Source organism: Talaromyces proteolyticus, assembly GCF_021365285.1.
Source record: "Talaromyces proteolyticus strain PMI_201 chromosome Unknown BGW36scaffold_7, whole genome shotgun sequence".
NCBI lineage: Eukaryota > Fungi > Ascomycota > Eurotiomycetes > Eurotiales > Trichocomaceae > Talaromyces > Talaromyces proteolyticus.
The window spans coordinates 2,306,524-2,319,706 of NW_025764283.1; the positions used below are offsets into that span (position 1 = coordinate 2,306,524).

The 13,183-nt window shown below is 45.9% G+C and overlaps 4 protein-coding genes across 4 annotated transcripts; 1 reads left to right on the plus strand and 3 right to left on the minus strand.

Annotated features, from left to right (window-relative positions):
- Window positions 1-166: 166 nt before the first annotated feature.
- BGW36DRAFT_297292 (ER-golgi trafficking TRAPP I complex 85 kDa subunit-domain-containing protein) lies at window positions 167-2,449 on the minus strand (the record flags this gene model as incomplete). The annotated part of the gene is made up of 2 exons (XM_046211347.1): window positions 167-1,320; window positions 1,372-2,449. 2 exons carry the CDS (start codon window positions 2,447-2,449, stop codon window positions 167-169), a joined length of 2,232 nt encoding a protein of 743 aa, XP_046071645.1.
- Window positions 2,450-3,145: 696 nt separating this feature from the next.
- Window positions 3,146-7,143, plus strand: BGW36DRAFT_398191 (ATP :tRNA-specific tRNA nucleotidyltransferase; the record flags this gene model as incomplete). Its single annotated transcript, XM_046218383.1, has 9 exons — window positions 3,146-3,953; window positions 4,006-4,569; window positions 4,620-4,828; window positions 5,175-5,321; window positions 5,377-5,475; window positions 5,648-6,061; window positions 6,124-6,435; window positions 6,478-7,011; window positions 7,048-7,143. The coding sequence occupies 9 exons, from the start codon at window positions 3,146-3,148 to the stop codon at window positions 7,141-7,143; spliced, it is 3,183 nt and encodes a 1,060-aa protein (XP_046071646.1).
- A 233-nt stretch (window positions 7,144-7,376) lies between these two features.
- On the minus strand, window positions 7,377-8,304 carry BGW36DRAFT_381504 (uncharacterized protein). The gene is made up of 2 exons (XM_046216436.1): window positions 7,717-8,304; window positions 7,377-7,664 (listed from the first exon to the last, which is right to left on the minus strand). The coding sequence occupies exons 1-2, from the start codon at window positions 8,252-8,254 to the stop codon at window positions 7,624-7,626; spliced, it is 579 nt and encodes a 192-aa protein (XP_046071647.1). The 5' UTR covers window positions 8,255-8,304; the 3' UTR covers window positions 7,377-7,623.
- A 1,191-nt stretch (window positions 8,305-9,495) lies between these two features.
- BGW36DRAFT_191052 (polyphosphoinositide phosphatase Fig4) lies at window positions 9,496-12,989 on the minus strand. The gene has a single exon (XM_046209794.1). It carries the CDS (start codon window positions 12,752-12,754, stop codon window positions 9,611-9,613), a length of 3,144 nt encoding a protein of 1,047 aa, XP_046071648.1. The 5' UTR covers window positions 12,755-12,989; the 3' UTR covers window positions 9,496-9,610.
- Between the last annotated feature and the right edge of the window lie 194 nt (window positions 12,990-13,183).

Below are 13,183 nucleotides of genomic sequence, written 5' to 3' on the forward strand. Positions count from 1 at the left end.
TTCATGTCTGTTCATAGTTAGTTGATATTTGAAACCCCAGAATTCGTAAAATGAGACCTAGACTCCTGAAACGCAACATAAGTTGTCATGCCATCCCGTATATGCTCGTGATCTATATATATAAGAGTATCTGTGCTGGTTTGATGTCTGCCATACATCCATACATCTATTCAAAATCGTCGTCTAGAGATTTGGGTCCATCTCCTTGATGTTTTAGCGGGTTGAGAGGCCCGTTTTCAAGCTGCGCCGAGGTCACGATCAGTGATCTGCGATTCGACCGCTTGTCCAGTTTCTCGCTGGTTTCTTCCGTTCCCAGTTGTTTAGCGACCACAGTCTCGTCGCTAGTATCAACTCCCTTAGATTCCAGGTATTCGACCTTAACGGCGTGTTTGAGGTTGTCAATAAATTCCCGCATGTCTGGCATCGAGAAGATGCCATCTTTCTCAAGGACCTCTGCGTAGAGTCGATCGGCATCCTCTAAACACACCGAGGCAAATGCAGGCTTTCCTAGCTTTAACCAGGAATCGCTGGCCAGTATACTCCACATTGCCGCCTTTCTGCGACGAGATCCCCATCTAGCACCCCCTGTGCTTGTCTTTGATGCATAGCAAGCTGAGACACGCTCAGTGAAGAGAGCTTGTCCAATTGGCCCAGTAAGCCCCAACTCCATGACACGCATTGCCCACCTCGCGGCTCCTTCGGTGGCAGAACCTCCCCTGGATTTGAGTAATTCAACCGACAATGTTAGACATCGCAAGGTGTTCACTGCATCAGAACACCTAGTGAGGTATGAGTAACAGGCGGTGTCAATCATTTGATCAATCCCTTCTAGTTTATTCTTTGCGGTGGATGACAAAGGATTCAATAGCATGCTCAGCGCGCACATTTCATGTGCCCCCGCATGATATTTCCACGCTTTATCATTAGAATAGTCTGATCGGACTAGGTCGTAAGTAGATGCGGCGAGTTTGTAATCTCGCAACATGAATGCAAAGTCTCCCAACTTTCGTAAGATTGCCTCTGGAACCTCAGGCTTGTAAAAGCCTTGCATGGCATCATAGTTTCCGGTCATACTTCCGGCCGACCCAGAGGAGTTCGATTTGGAACCGGATCCAAATCCTGCCCACCTTCGGGACATAGACATGAATCGACCGCTGAGTCCACGGCGACGTGACGCTACCTGGTCGTTCCATAGGGCAACTTTATTTTCCATGAATGGTATAACAGATTGGACTACTAATTCGCGTACAAGGGTTTTGATAGCAGTGACATCGCTTTCAAAGAGGTAAGCAGCCTCGGTTCCAAGGTCAATTAATGCGCCTGAGGTTCCTCGATTAGCGGGAGTGACGGATTGAGAGCGTCTATTCTTACTTGTTTCGTTTATCTTCGACAGTTCTTCTTCCGGGGAAAGCCATTCGCATAAGGGAACCTCCATACTGTCATCATCAGTTACTACACACTGGTTACTTCGCAGCCTGAGAAGGTGGCAATGTAGCCCAAAATGCCGTTTCATTTGGTCATAAAGTTTTGTAGACTCGGCGATATCGTCCCTATCCTCGTCGTGGACCAGGACATAATAACGAAGGAATTCTGCATGCACGTAAGGAAGCGGCGCTTTATTGCCCTGGGTAGTTTGCGCGTAGAGTTGCCGAAGGGATTCAAGTGGAGTCTTGTTGCGCGAACTGATCGTAATGACACATGCCACTGGATGAGAGAAAGTTTCGTGTGGTGTGGGAGAGTCGACCGATAAGAGTCGACGTAAAAGCAGTTGATAAAATGGAGAAGAGAGAGGAGTATTTGTCATCGGAGTCTGGTTGAAGTGCGACCATCTATGTGTCGAGTCGTCAAACGAGTCTAGTCGTCTTTGAAGGACTTCTTCAAGTAGGACAAGGGGAGATGTCGGAGGGGAGGTAGCATCGATTTGCTGGTTCTTGTGAGAGTACAAATCCACAAAGTGAACACTGTAGTCCTCCCATGCGCGACTTGATCCCACGCTATCTCGTACAACGACCTTGCCAGCGATGTTCTCGCCGAATGGTCTCAAAAGCTCTCGAAAGCCACCATTAAACCCCTTTTGTCTCACCAAATCTTCCGTGTCGTCAGACGCAAAGATCGCAATAGGTGGTGCGAAGGAACGAATGATTAATGAACGTATGTTGTCCCCACCATCTGGCAGACTTCCCAGTGGGGACCCAATTGATGCTCTATTTGGTAAGGAGACCGAACTGGACAGCCTGCTGCTGGGGGAGGCAGAGCGGGACGGCGACTCATTTCGATAGGGCAGCTGCGCTGTTGATGCTGCTATGGAGGGGGAATCGCGTGGTTCAGAGCTGAAGGTGCGAGGCGACTGTATTGTGTCCGCAGAATACGTCGATTTCGGCACGACGATGGGAGCTCCTGAGAAAGATGGCGGAGGCTTGACCGGAGATGCATCTTCCGGCGATGTCATGGACGACTCCAGAATGCCGTATTGTTGCGGAGGAGATGTCAGTGTGTAGGTGTGGCTGCATCTATGATTAGGGGATGGCGAGATGGCGAACGGGTGGTCATGAGGGAGAGTCTTCGAGTTGTGCGTTGTGCGTTGTGCATTGGATGAGGCAAGTCGCTGGTGTCTGGACGGAAGCCGTCATGGACGGTTGGCGGCGGCCTGAGGTGGGTGGGATGCCGCCCGACAGCACAATACAACTAATTACTTCTTGGTTATTACTTTATTTTACTGCTATTATCATTGTTGTCCTTACTCCTTCCTTCCCAGATCATAGGCAAGCCACACGTGAATCACACAAACTCCGCAGAGACAAACGTCCAGCCTTGCAGCCTTGATTTTCCTTCGCCATCGCACACACCAGCACAAACAATTGGAATGAGTCATGCTGCCTGCCCATCCCTATAAATGCTGAGGCCCTGGTCGCCCTTCTGGAGAAAAAGCATCCAGCATTTACGCCAGATTGGCCATCGCGAATACTCATTGATCCCCGCTTTGAACGTCCCCGTTCATGGCGGATGCTTGCGCCGCGAAACTCCTGTGTTGAAAGTTCCACAACTCGCCTATTTCATGCCTCTCCGTGAACCCGAAGAAAAAGATATCCACCGCGCGAACAAGAGACGACGCATTGTCACGTCGCCTGGCCCGTATCTAATGAGCATGGGAGTACAGGCGGAGGGCGTCCAGCAGCCCCTCCCCAGAATTGAGCTCACTCCGCTCGAAAATCTCATCCAACGACTTTTGCTTGATGTCAAACACTATATTGAAACGAAAGAAAAGCCCGAGGGAGTGAAGACACAGGAAGAACTGGTGCTGCGTTTTACTGGGGGATGGGTTCGAGACAAGCTGCTCGGTGTTTCTAGTCATGACATTGATGTCGCGATCAGCACCATGACTGGCTTCCAATTTGGAAGCCTCCTAAAGGAATACCTGGATGACCCGGAAAATCTAGCTAAGTATAAGGATAGCGAGAACCCGACACTAAACGATGATATCGTCAAAATCCACAAAATCGACGCAAACCCTGAAAAGTCCAAGCATCTGGAAACCATCACCACAAAGCTATTTGGCTTGGACATTGATTTGGTGAATTTACGAAAAGAGACATACACAGAAGAAAGTCGAAACCCCCAGATGGAGTTTGGCACGGCGGAGGAGGACGCTTTACGACGTGATGCGACTGTCAATGCAATGTTCTATAACCTGAACACTGGAACACTTGAAGATTACACTGGGAAGGGTCTCCAGGATTTGGAACAAAAACTCATCAGGACACCCCTAGAGGCATACCAAACATTCAAGGACGACCCTCTCCGTGTCCTTCGACTCATTAGATTCGCTAGCCGACTGGGGTATCGTATCGATGACGAGTCTCAAGAAGCAATGCAGAACAAGGACATTAAGGAAGCACTCAAGCTAAAAATCAGCAAGGAGCGTGTGGGAGCAGAAGTAGAAAAAATGCTTCGGGGTAAGCCGTTCAAGTCACTTTCAGAAGAGACGGTCGCTGAATTCTAAAAAAGGTCCCGATCCTAAATCTGCATTAAAATTTATCGACTCGCTCTCATTATATTCCACCATATTTGCGAATCAACGCGACGATACGAACACAACTACTGATTCTTGGCACCTAGTATACGACGCGTTTGACAAGATAGCACGTCCTTCTGAGACTAGTGACGACATCTCCCAGAGAACTAAGCACGTACACGATATCCTCATTCGTGACGAGAATGATACCTACCATGCTTGGTTGGTAGCTGCGTTTGCTCCCTGGGCGCTTGTACCTGCACGTGAAACCAAGTTCAAGTCGGAGAAACCTCCCGTCATTGTACGGGCAGCAGAAGTTGCCAGAGACAATCTACGCTCTGAGAACAAAGTGGTCTCCCTGTTGAAAGACTCGGTCTCTCACTTCGAGGAGATGAGAATATTCAAGAACAATTTGATCTCGAATGCCATTCCTGGAACAGCGCCTGAGGTCAGACAGCATGTAGGCCTCACTATACGATCTTGGAGGAAAGATTGGCGAATGATAGCTGTGATGGCATTGCTTCAAGAAATCATGGCTGGGGCAGAGTTTTCTACAGGTAAAGTAAATGTTTATAACTATAAACATCGCTGCTAATTGCTTACTTAGTGATCCTCGAGTATGATCGTTTTCTTTCATACTTGGAGACAGAAAACCTCCTGGACGTCACTGACTTGCGGCCGATTGTCAATGGCAATGAAATCTCAGCAGCTCTCGGGGTTCGTAGTGGAAGATGGTTGAGTGCGGCTCTTGAAATGATGATTGAGTGGCAACTACTTCACCCGGAAATTACAGAGAAAGAAAAGGCATTGCAAGAAGTGAGACATAAACGAGCGGAGCTGGGAGTTTAGCATGCCTATCTAGATACCCTTGAATACTATTATTGTAGACATACTTGATAAAACCACCATCCTAAAGAATACAATAATATTGGCTTGCATCAATTAAAGCTAGTCCTAGGAACAAGAAGTATTTAATATTTATTGTGGTAATGGGCTTCTCGTTATTGCGGATAAATGTGGATTTCTGCTGCGGTCAACCATCACCCGCTTTTGATCGCCCGCCGATAGTTCTCGCTTTGCCAATACCCCATGTTGATACCGTCACGCACCTGAGTAGCAGCATTGTCGACTTTGTTTTGCGAGGATATTCCACCAAATGGAGAATATCCGTCTAGCAGCGCGCAAGTACATCACGGAAACTGGCAGTGAGGATTTGACTTCTTTTGCGACTGAGGCCAGCGGAGAAACAGTAACAATAAAAACGTTGTGGGCAGAGATAACTTCCCACGATGCCCTTGATACCTCAACAGTAAGTACCATAGTTCCAGTAGTCCTCAAAACATAGTAACTAATACTTGTTATAGTTAAACGAAGACCTCCTGGTAGTCCAATATGTACTGAAGCAGTGGAGTTCTAGCGGACAGCTGGGGGTTGACGACAAGCAAGCAGCACAGGCCATGTATGTCTGGCTTGCTCAAGCATCTCTACCATCTCCAGAATTTGCAGAAGCATTGGAAGCGGCATATTTGAGTGAGTTATGGCGTCCTCATATATATGTGATGGCCACACAAAGTCTCAATTACCGTTTTTACAGACTCCGAACAGATAAAGCTGTCGAAAACGCTCAACGCAAAGCGATCGACATTGAGCCTTGCCATATCATGCATCCAAACACTGAATAGCATATTTCCTGCTGCGGAAGCAGCAAATTTGGCAGACATTATTACGGCTCTCGCAAGTTTCACAAATAAGAGAGACCCATGGACAACAAGCATAAGTTACAGTGGCGCTCTCGCAGTTCTTGGATTATTTGTGCAAACAAGAAAGACTGTATTTTGGGAAGTCTTGGAGCAGATTTGCGTATCAAAAATAAGGCCGATATTTGCAAAGACAAAAACACCAGCCATTACTGCAGCTGGTCGAAAGAATCTTCACCCAACGCCTCAACCTAGATTCGACGGAAATATCTTTAACCCTGAAGCAAAGCCCTGGAAACATGTCAATGTATATGTGACAACTGTCTTGGAATGGCTGCTCTCAGAATACACAGTAAGTCACTCACTCTTGAATGATGCATGGACGATCCGGCCTGACAGACGAATCAACGATAGCCTTCCGACGCTTCACGCCTTGAGAGCGATTTTCATTTCTACATCCCGCCAATATTATCTCTTCTTGACGATGAAAGTTTGCCATTCAAATTTCGTGGATGCAATCTTCTCTTCAGCTTTCTCAAACCCATACAACCAAGCAACTCTGATCTCCTCCAGCGGACGAATCTATCTTCGGTGTTTGATGACGCTCTGACCCCAAACCTCCTCTCTCTTCCAAAAATAACCCCAGAAGAAGAAAGTTTACAGTTACTCAAAGCAACGTACGAAGCGTTATTACTTACGATTCAGACCCGATATCATACTAGGCAGGTTTCGTTATCCGCTGTTAAAACGCCTGACCAAGCCGACAAGAATAAAGCAGCCTATACTTCTCGAATAACAAAGCTCTTACGTGACAATATCATTTCATCATTTCACCATATAAGTTCATATACACCGACCTCCATGGAGGAGCCGTCCACCTTAGTATCATTCCCATATCCAAGGCTATCAACCTTCATTCTGAAAGAACTAAGGATAATAACTCAAGAGCTCGGTATCCATACATCGAAGTATCTACAAGAAATAGTACCTATGATTTACAGTACTCTTACAAATCCATTTGGAACCGCACACCCTCCCTTACTTGAGGCTGGTGTTGCTGCAGCACAGGCAGTTATCTTCAATTCACATCCGCGCATATGGCGGTATAGAGGAGAGCTTCTGTCTGCTTTCTGCGAATGTTGGTTACACGTTTATCAGGATGAGAAGGAAATGGGTGACCCCAATTCTAACAGTCGATTACGTGATGTCATGAGAAGGTTGCAAGGAGCCGTCTATTTGTTAAAAACTGCTGTTATAGGAGCGGATAACCTGAAGCAAGAGGATTTCGAAACAGTCAATTGCGTAGGTGTGGTTGGAGCCGATGTCATCGACATAGAGGCAGAAATAGAAGCACTGATTGGGGCAGATGAGGATTTAAAGGGGCTCTTTCAAGGTTCTGCTGACGGAAATTTACATAATGACTATTTTGAATAATTTATCTAAGCAAGCCTGCATTTGAAAGCAACATTGAAGTATTAATAGTAGATTGGTTGTATCGGGTTTCTAGAAGTCATGATCGTACATATCCTGATCTGTGCTGAGCGCTCACTGTCGTAAAACCAACCTGCATGAGGGTAACCTGAAGATAAGTCTCAGAGGGATATGCCGGTGTTAAAGCAGCCAATACTACGTCTAACCATTTTCTCTAGCGTTGCACGACTTTACAGTAGGGGTACGCAGTTCCGAAGTCATGTGACCATATACAATGGTATATATACTTGAGTATAGGAGGATTTTATACAGGAATAAAGGAGTGATTAGATATACAATCTGTATACGCACAGATTGTAGGGAACTTGTAGGGGGATAATGGGGATATAAAGAAAACCAGCGGGAGAGCGGTGTTAATATAATTGAGGCCACGTGAGAAGCCTCCAAGGCATATATCAGGCATCTATTGACCATGCCGAATCATCAACAGTTAGATCCACATGCAGAACAGGGGCCAAGGGAGGCTTTGAGCACATGTCAGCTTCCAGGAAAGAGAATGCAGAAGTGGAATATTACCCTTGGTGCACTTATTATCAGTGAAGTAACCGTTAACAAAACAGTGAAAGTCTGATGCATAATCCCAGGTACTACTAATGTTAGAGGAGGATTCGTATCGACTGGGGGAAAAACGGCATTTTAGGAGCCGAACTCTGGAAACAAGTACATACCAGTTGCCGTCATAGCAATCACCTTCGTCATAGCACGTGTAAAGATCAGTTGCGCCTTGCTGGAAAGTATAAGATATACTAGCACTCAAACTTGGTGCCCTCCGACAGTGCACACCATCAGGTGCATTGACAATTGCACAATACTCCTGGCCCCTTTTCTCAAGGGATAGAGGCTCCGAGGCCATTGCTCCAGTGGCCAAGAGCATAGCGGGGGCAAACAGAATCCTCATATTGGTTGTACTTATAAGAGTATTACTGAAATCAACTTGGGGGACGAATTGAATGAGAAATGAAGGAAATTTATACAAATCTCTCTCTCTCTCAAATGAACCGGAAAGGCGAGGCGAATTACACGACTTTCCACGCTTATAATCGACGTCGCGCATTGGCCCAACATTAAAAGAGCTCGTGTTTGCCCACTAAAATTCCGAATCTGCGCTGAATTTGATCCTACCCCCAAACTCTGAATTTTTAGTTTGGGTGAATACGAAAGTGGGTACAAAGTCTTTTATATAAAGGGCGCACAATTGTTATGAGGGCATTTTCAAATACGTGCAATTACAATATTAAATACAAATACATGTACATCTAGATTAAGACTATAATTTATTGTTAACTCTATATTATTGTCTATAATTAGGCTATAAGAGCTTTTATAAATCCTTTTAGTATTTGACAAAATACTATGGCGTTTGCGCTACTGTATTAGTAAATTTAGCAATGAAGAGACTTTTTGAGCCCTCCTCCGTATCCGTATCCGTATGAGAATAAGAAATCTAGATATCAGCTTAAAATGGTTCAAGATTAACTTTGTCTCGTATTATTTCCTTCTCAGCTTAGATTGAGTGTAATTACGACGAACTGAGCGACCTCAACAAGTTTAATACTGTATAGATTGTGAACCCGACACTTTTCGTGGTTATTCCTGAAAGGTAATTAGCATGAAGGGATAGGAAATAAGCTTCAGAATAAGAATCTCAGCCAACTGAAATGACATCCCCCCCCAAAAAGGTAATTCTATTAAAAATTGAGTTAATTATGAGCTTAGAATAAAGCATATCAAAGGAAACACGGCTAGTAGCTAGTACGCAGGCCTAATATGAGATCCCGCTTTCACCATCTATGCTAAGTCTTTTAGTGTCTTCTCTCGTCTTCCGTAGTCTTGTTGGTCAATGAGGTCGCGCGGCATTTCTCGTGGTGAACCAGCAGTATTCTCCGCAGAACTATTTCCCCTTATTTTGGCCTCGGCAGTCATTAGGAGGCGAGTTCCGCTTAGATTACCAATCACCTGTCCATGATTTAATGAACGCGGTGTTCGAGGCGGTCGAGCCGGGTGGTCCTTTGTTGAATAAATTCAGCACGTTGATCAATCAAGACGATGAAAAGCGACAAGACAGTTGTACAGACTACAGTTGTACAGTCTGTATAGTCATCCTCGAAATCGAGTTGACGACTTCCTCGCCTTTAGTGCATAGAAATAATTGGGCCTTAGTTAGGATATTTCAGAACTAAACCTGCCAAATCACCTTTGGTAAATTGACGCTGCTGGGATATTTTTATTGAGCACTCACTGAGCCTCCATCACTACTCCTAGCGTCAGTGGGTACTGGTCAATGAGTGATACCTGAGCCAGGCTGAGCATAAAGCGGTGCCATGCTGCGCGATCTAGCGTCGCACATATTTATTATATAGGGAATAGGCCACTCAATATTCTGGGAAATTCCACCAAGGAAACTGATAGATCAAAATTCAACCCTTTGCTTGAATAGACTCTTTCCTTTCAACCATTGCCGATATCTTTTATATCTCTTCTTATCATGATCTTCGGCCACAACTGTCAAACCCTCTTCATTCACTTTGAGGAACTCTGCATAATCAGTCAAGTCCTCCTCCGCGATGAACGTGTCTCGCATATCGCCAGCACTAACGCCACAGGCTTTATTAACATATTCAAGCAGCTCTAGGTTGGCACCTCGTTCACGTAGGGAAGATGCTGTTTCCAAATCATCATCAGACGTCACTACTAGCGGAACTTTGAGAGGGTGGTTGATGTAGCGCTCGTACTCTTCGGCTTCATTAGACGTTACCGAAGGATTAAGTGAGCCCTTTACTAATTGGTCAAGAGTCCATTGCGCGATTTGTGCCTTGCTCGGCATTACCCCTGTGCTGGAGCTGCCTGCTAGAGATTCCGAAAGTAATGGCACCATAGGCTTGTTGCTTGATCCAGTGGGATTTACCGTATCTTTCATGATTCCGGCTGACGGAGGTCGTTTTTCTGCTGATGGTGGTTGACGTTGCCAGGTGTGAATGGGTTCCATGACATCGGCGCCCCGATAAGTGCCGTCTGATTGATTATTTTTGACGTCTGGTTCTTGTATCTTAACACCTTTCCGTTGATTTTGCAGAGATGCTGTACGCTCTCGACTGGCTACTTCATGCTGGAGAGTTCTGACAACGAAAGGACTCAAATCATAACGCCCACCTTGCGTGGATCGGAAAGGAAGGTACTTTAGGGTCGAGTTCAGTCTCAACGGATAAATCTTTCCAAAGGATGTTAAAGATAGAGGACGGTAGTACTCCAGCCAGTAGTCGTCGTAATATGTGATAGGTTTGTCTTTAATTGTTGTTGGAGGAGGACAGCAAACGAGTACATCTCTGTCTTTTAGATTCTCGGGGGTGTACCAAGTGATGTAATTTGGCCTTTTGATATTTGACCATGTTCGTGGATCCGCGTGGTGTAAATAGTAGTCTGTCGCGAGATCCCAAAGCATTGGTTGTCCGTGAGAAAATGTGTAATTGCCAAGAAAAAGATTATATGCCTCTTGGCGCTGAGCATCTAAGAAAGAATTATTGTAATATCGTTTGAAACTCTCCACCATGTCTCTCGACTGGCTAGTCCATTGGTTCGTCTTTCGATAAGTTGCCATGGTGTTGACAAGGTGTGAGCCACCATACTGAATAGCAATCGTATCACCATGATCATGCCACATGTTGGTAAACATATTGACGGCATCTGTATCGTATTCTATTTGCGTTTCTTCAATTACTCCAAGTGCATGTAGTTGGTAGCCCAATGCCCTTTTGGCGATTACGAACTGAGCAGCATTTGTCCGATCCAAACAATCAATACAGTTTGTCCTTACTATTCCGCTCTGAAGTTGCAAACCCGATTCTGGATCCTCACCGTTTCTAAAGAACCCATTGATAGGCAAAGCCTGAGAGGCAATATCTTCCAGTGTTTCGATTACGTTTTGATCACGACTCTTGGAGGCTCGACTCATGTCCCATGCTCTGTATATGATCTTCTTATTAGTTGGCAAGAACTGGTTGAGGTAATCTATAGCATTGCCATATTCCCTAAGTAATTTTGATTCCCGGGGTGTTCGCTCCCTCGCCTTTATCAAATTGAGGACGTACACAGGGGCCCCGTATCTCTCAAAAAGGTTATCAAAATGCAATGCAGCCGCTGAGTAGAATGGATCGATGAGATTTAGTTCGATGTCAGGCTTCGGGCTCACACCAGTGCTGTCTTGAGTCCAGTATAAGGGAATGCTTCCACGGTGTTGCACATATGACGTATATCGTGGATTCGCATACAGCCTTGGACCCGGTGAATGGAAAGATGTTGTTGTCATCTCGGAAACGATCTGCTCGGTTTCCACATCGTTAGCAACATAACCAAGGTCGTTCGATCCCCGTTTGAGAAATCGTGCACCCGCAAAGAATCTCGAGCGACGCGCGATAATCGTGATATAGACCGACCGGCCGTAAACTGACAGCACAGACTGGTCAACATAACCATGAATGATAGGAAGACACCAGTCGTAAGGTTTTTTCAAATTGGCGACAACAGGGCTTAGTAGGTGATGGTTCCATACAAACATTGAATTGTGATCATGGACAGGTAAGCTGGAATAATCTTCCCGGAAGTGCTGACGTTCACGGCAAATGTTGTGTTGTAATGTACGTGTGATATCGTACGAGTTGCTGAAATAGAAGGATCGGGATAGATCAAGGTTATTCAATATACCTATGTAACGAGCTTCCTCTGGGTTTTTATCAGGTCTGATACGAGACGAAGGCGATGTGGTAAGAGGAACCAACTCTGTTCCATCGACTTGATAGAGAAAATGACCACCAATATTGGCCACGGAGCTTCGCTTTGTGACCAGCAACATGTAGTAAGCTCCTGTGAACCGAATAAAGCCTAGTAATGCCCACGCACTACATTTGAGCTTCAGACCACCTGAGCTCTTGTTCCCATCTTCGATGGTTTCAAGGAGTAGGTTCATTTCTTGTTTCGTGTAGACGATATCATCCTCGGCAAGACTCAAGTCATCCGATCCTGACGTACGGTCGATCTTGAGGATCCGATAGCGGGTATCGAGCTGGTCAATTCCTACCAAGTAATATCGCGTGGATGTTTCATAGAGAGTGAATTTGTGCATGCGCACTACACCGTCTTCGCCAACTTTTTCGTAGAAGGATCCTTTACTTTTCTGAGTTGAGGTTACTGGCGAGCTTGTTCGTTCGAATGACGGTGCCAACGGTTCTTCGTCTCCGCATGTAGATACTTCCGGAAATTTCCCTTCAGCAGAGGGCGGCGGATTATAAGACAGCTGGGGGAAGAACGCCTCTGAATCCTTGCCTGATTGGTCGGTCCCATCATCCCTGGGAGTTGACGTACTGTCTAGCGAGAGGGACTTGGGGAGTGGTAGGCCGGTACCCGACACTGCTGATTGAGAGTTCGTTCGTGATAATGAGGGGTCTGAGAAGGAGGTCTTGAGAGACTCTGACTGTGTTGAATGTGATGCTGGGGAGTCATGAGCAATGGTCTCGGCGCTGTGGTTGGCGGCTGCCCGGCTCAGCTCATCTAGGCTCTCCATTCTATCCTAACATTTGGAACTCTTCTCTATCACACCCAGAAACCGGCAAAAGGTCCAAAGGAACAGAGACAGTGTTGCAGTGCTTGAGCATCGATCAGGAGAGCGGGATGACGTTGGGGTGGAGCAAGTACATACAAAGGCTTGGCGTTTGCAGCGCACCGTCAACTGACAAGCAGCGAGGCGTCAAACACTCAGTTTCAGGTATACAACGGCTACTTGGGTATTGGTATACAAGTATACAATTGCATGTTATCTATGCGTTGACATTCTCTTGTCATAAGGAATCATACCGGCGTCAATCATGTGACTTTATCTCTTTCTCACCGCCTTTCTACAAAGCAGACTGACCGCCTGGATTCTGCTAGCAGAAAATGCCCGAGACATGTGATCCATGGCCGCCTCAGGCACCAATGTTGGGAAGACTCGCGT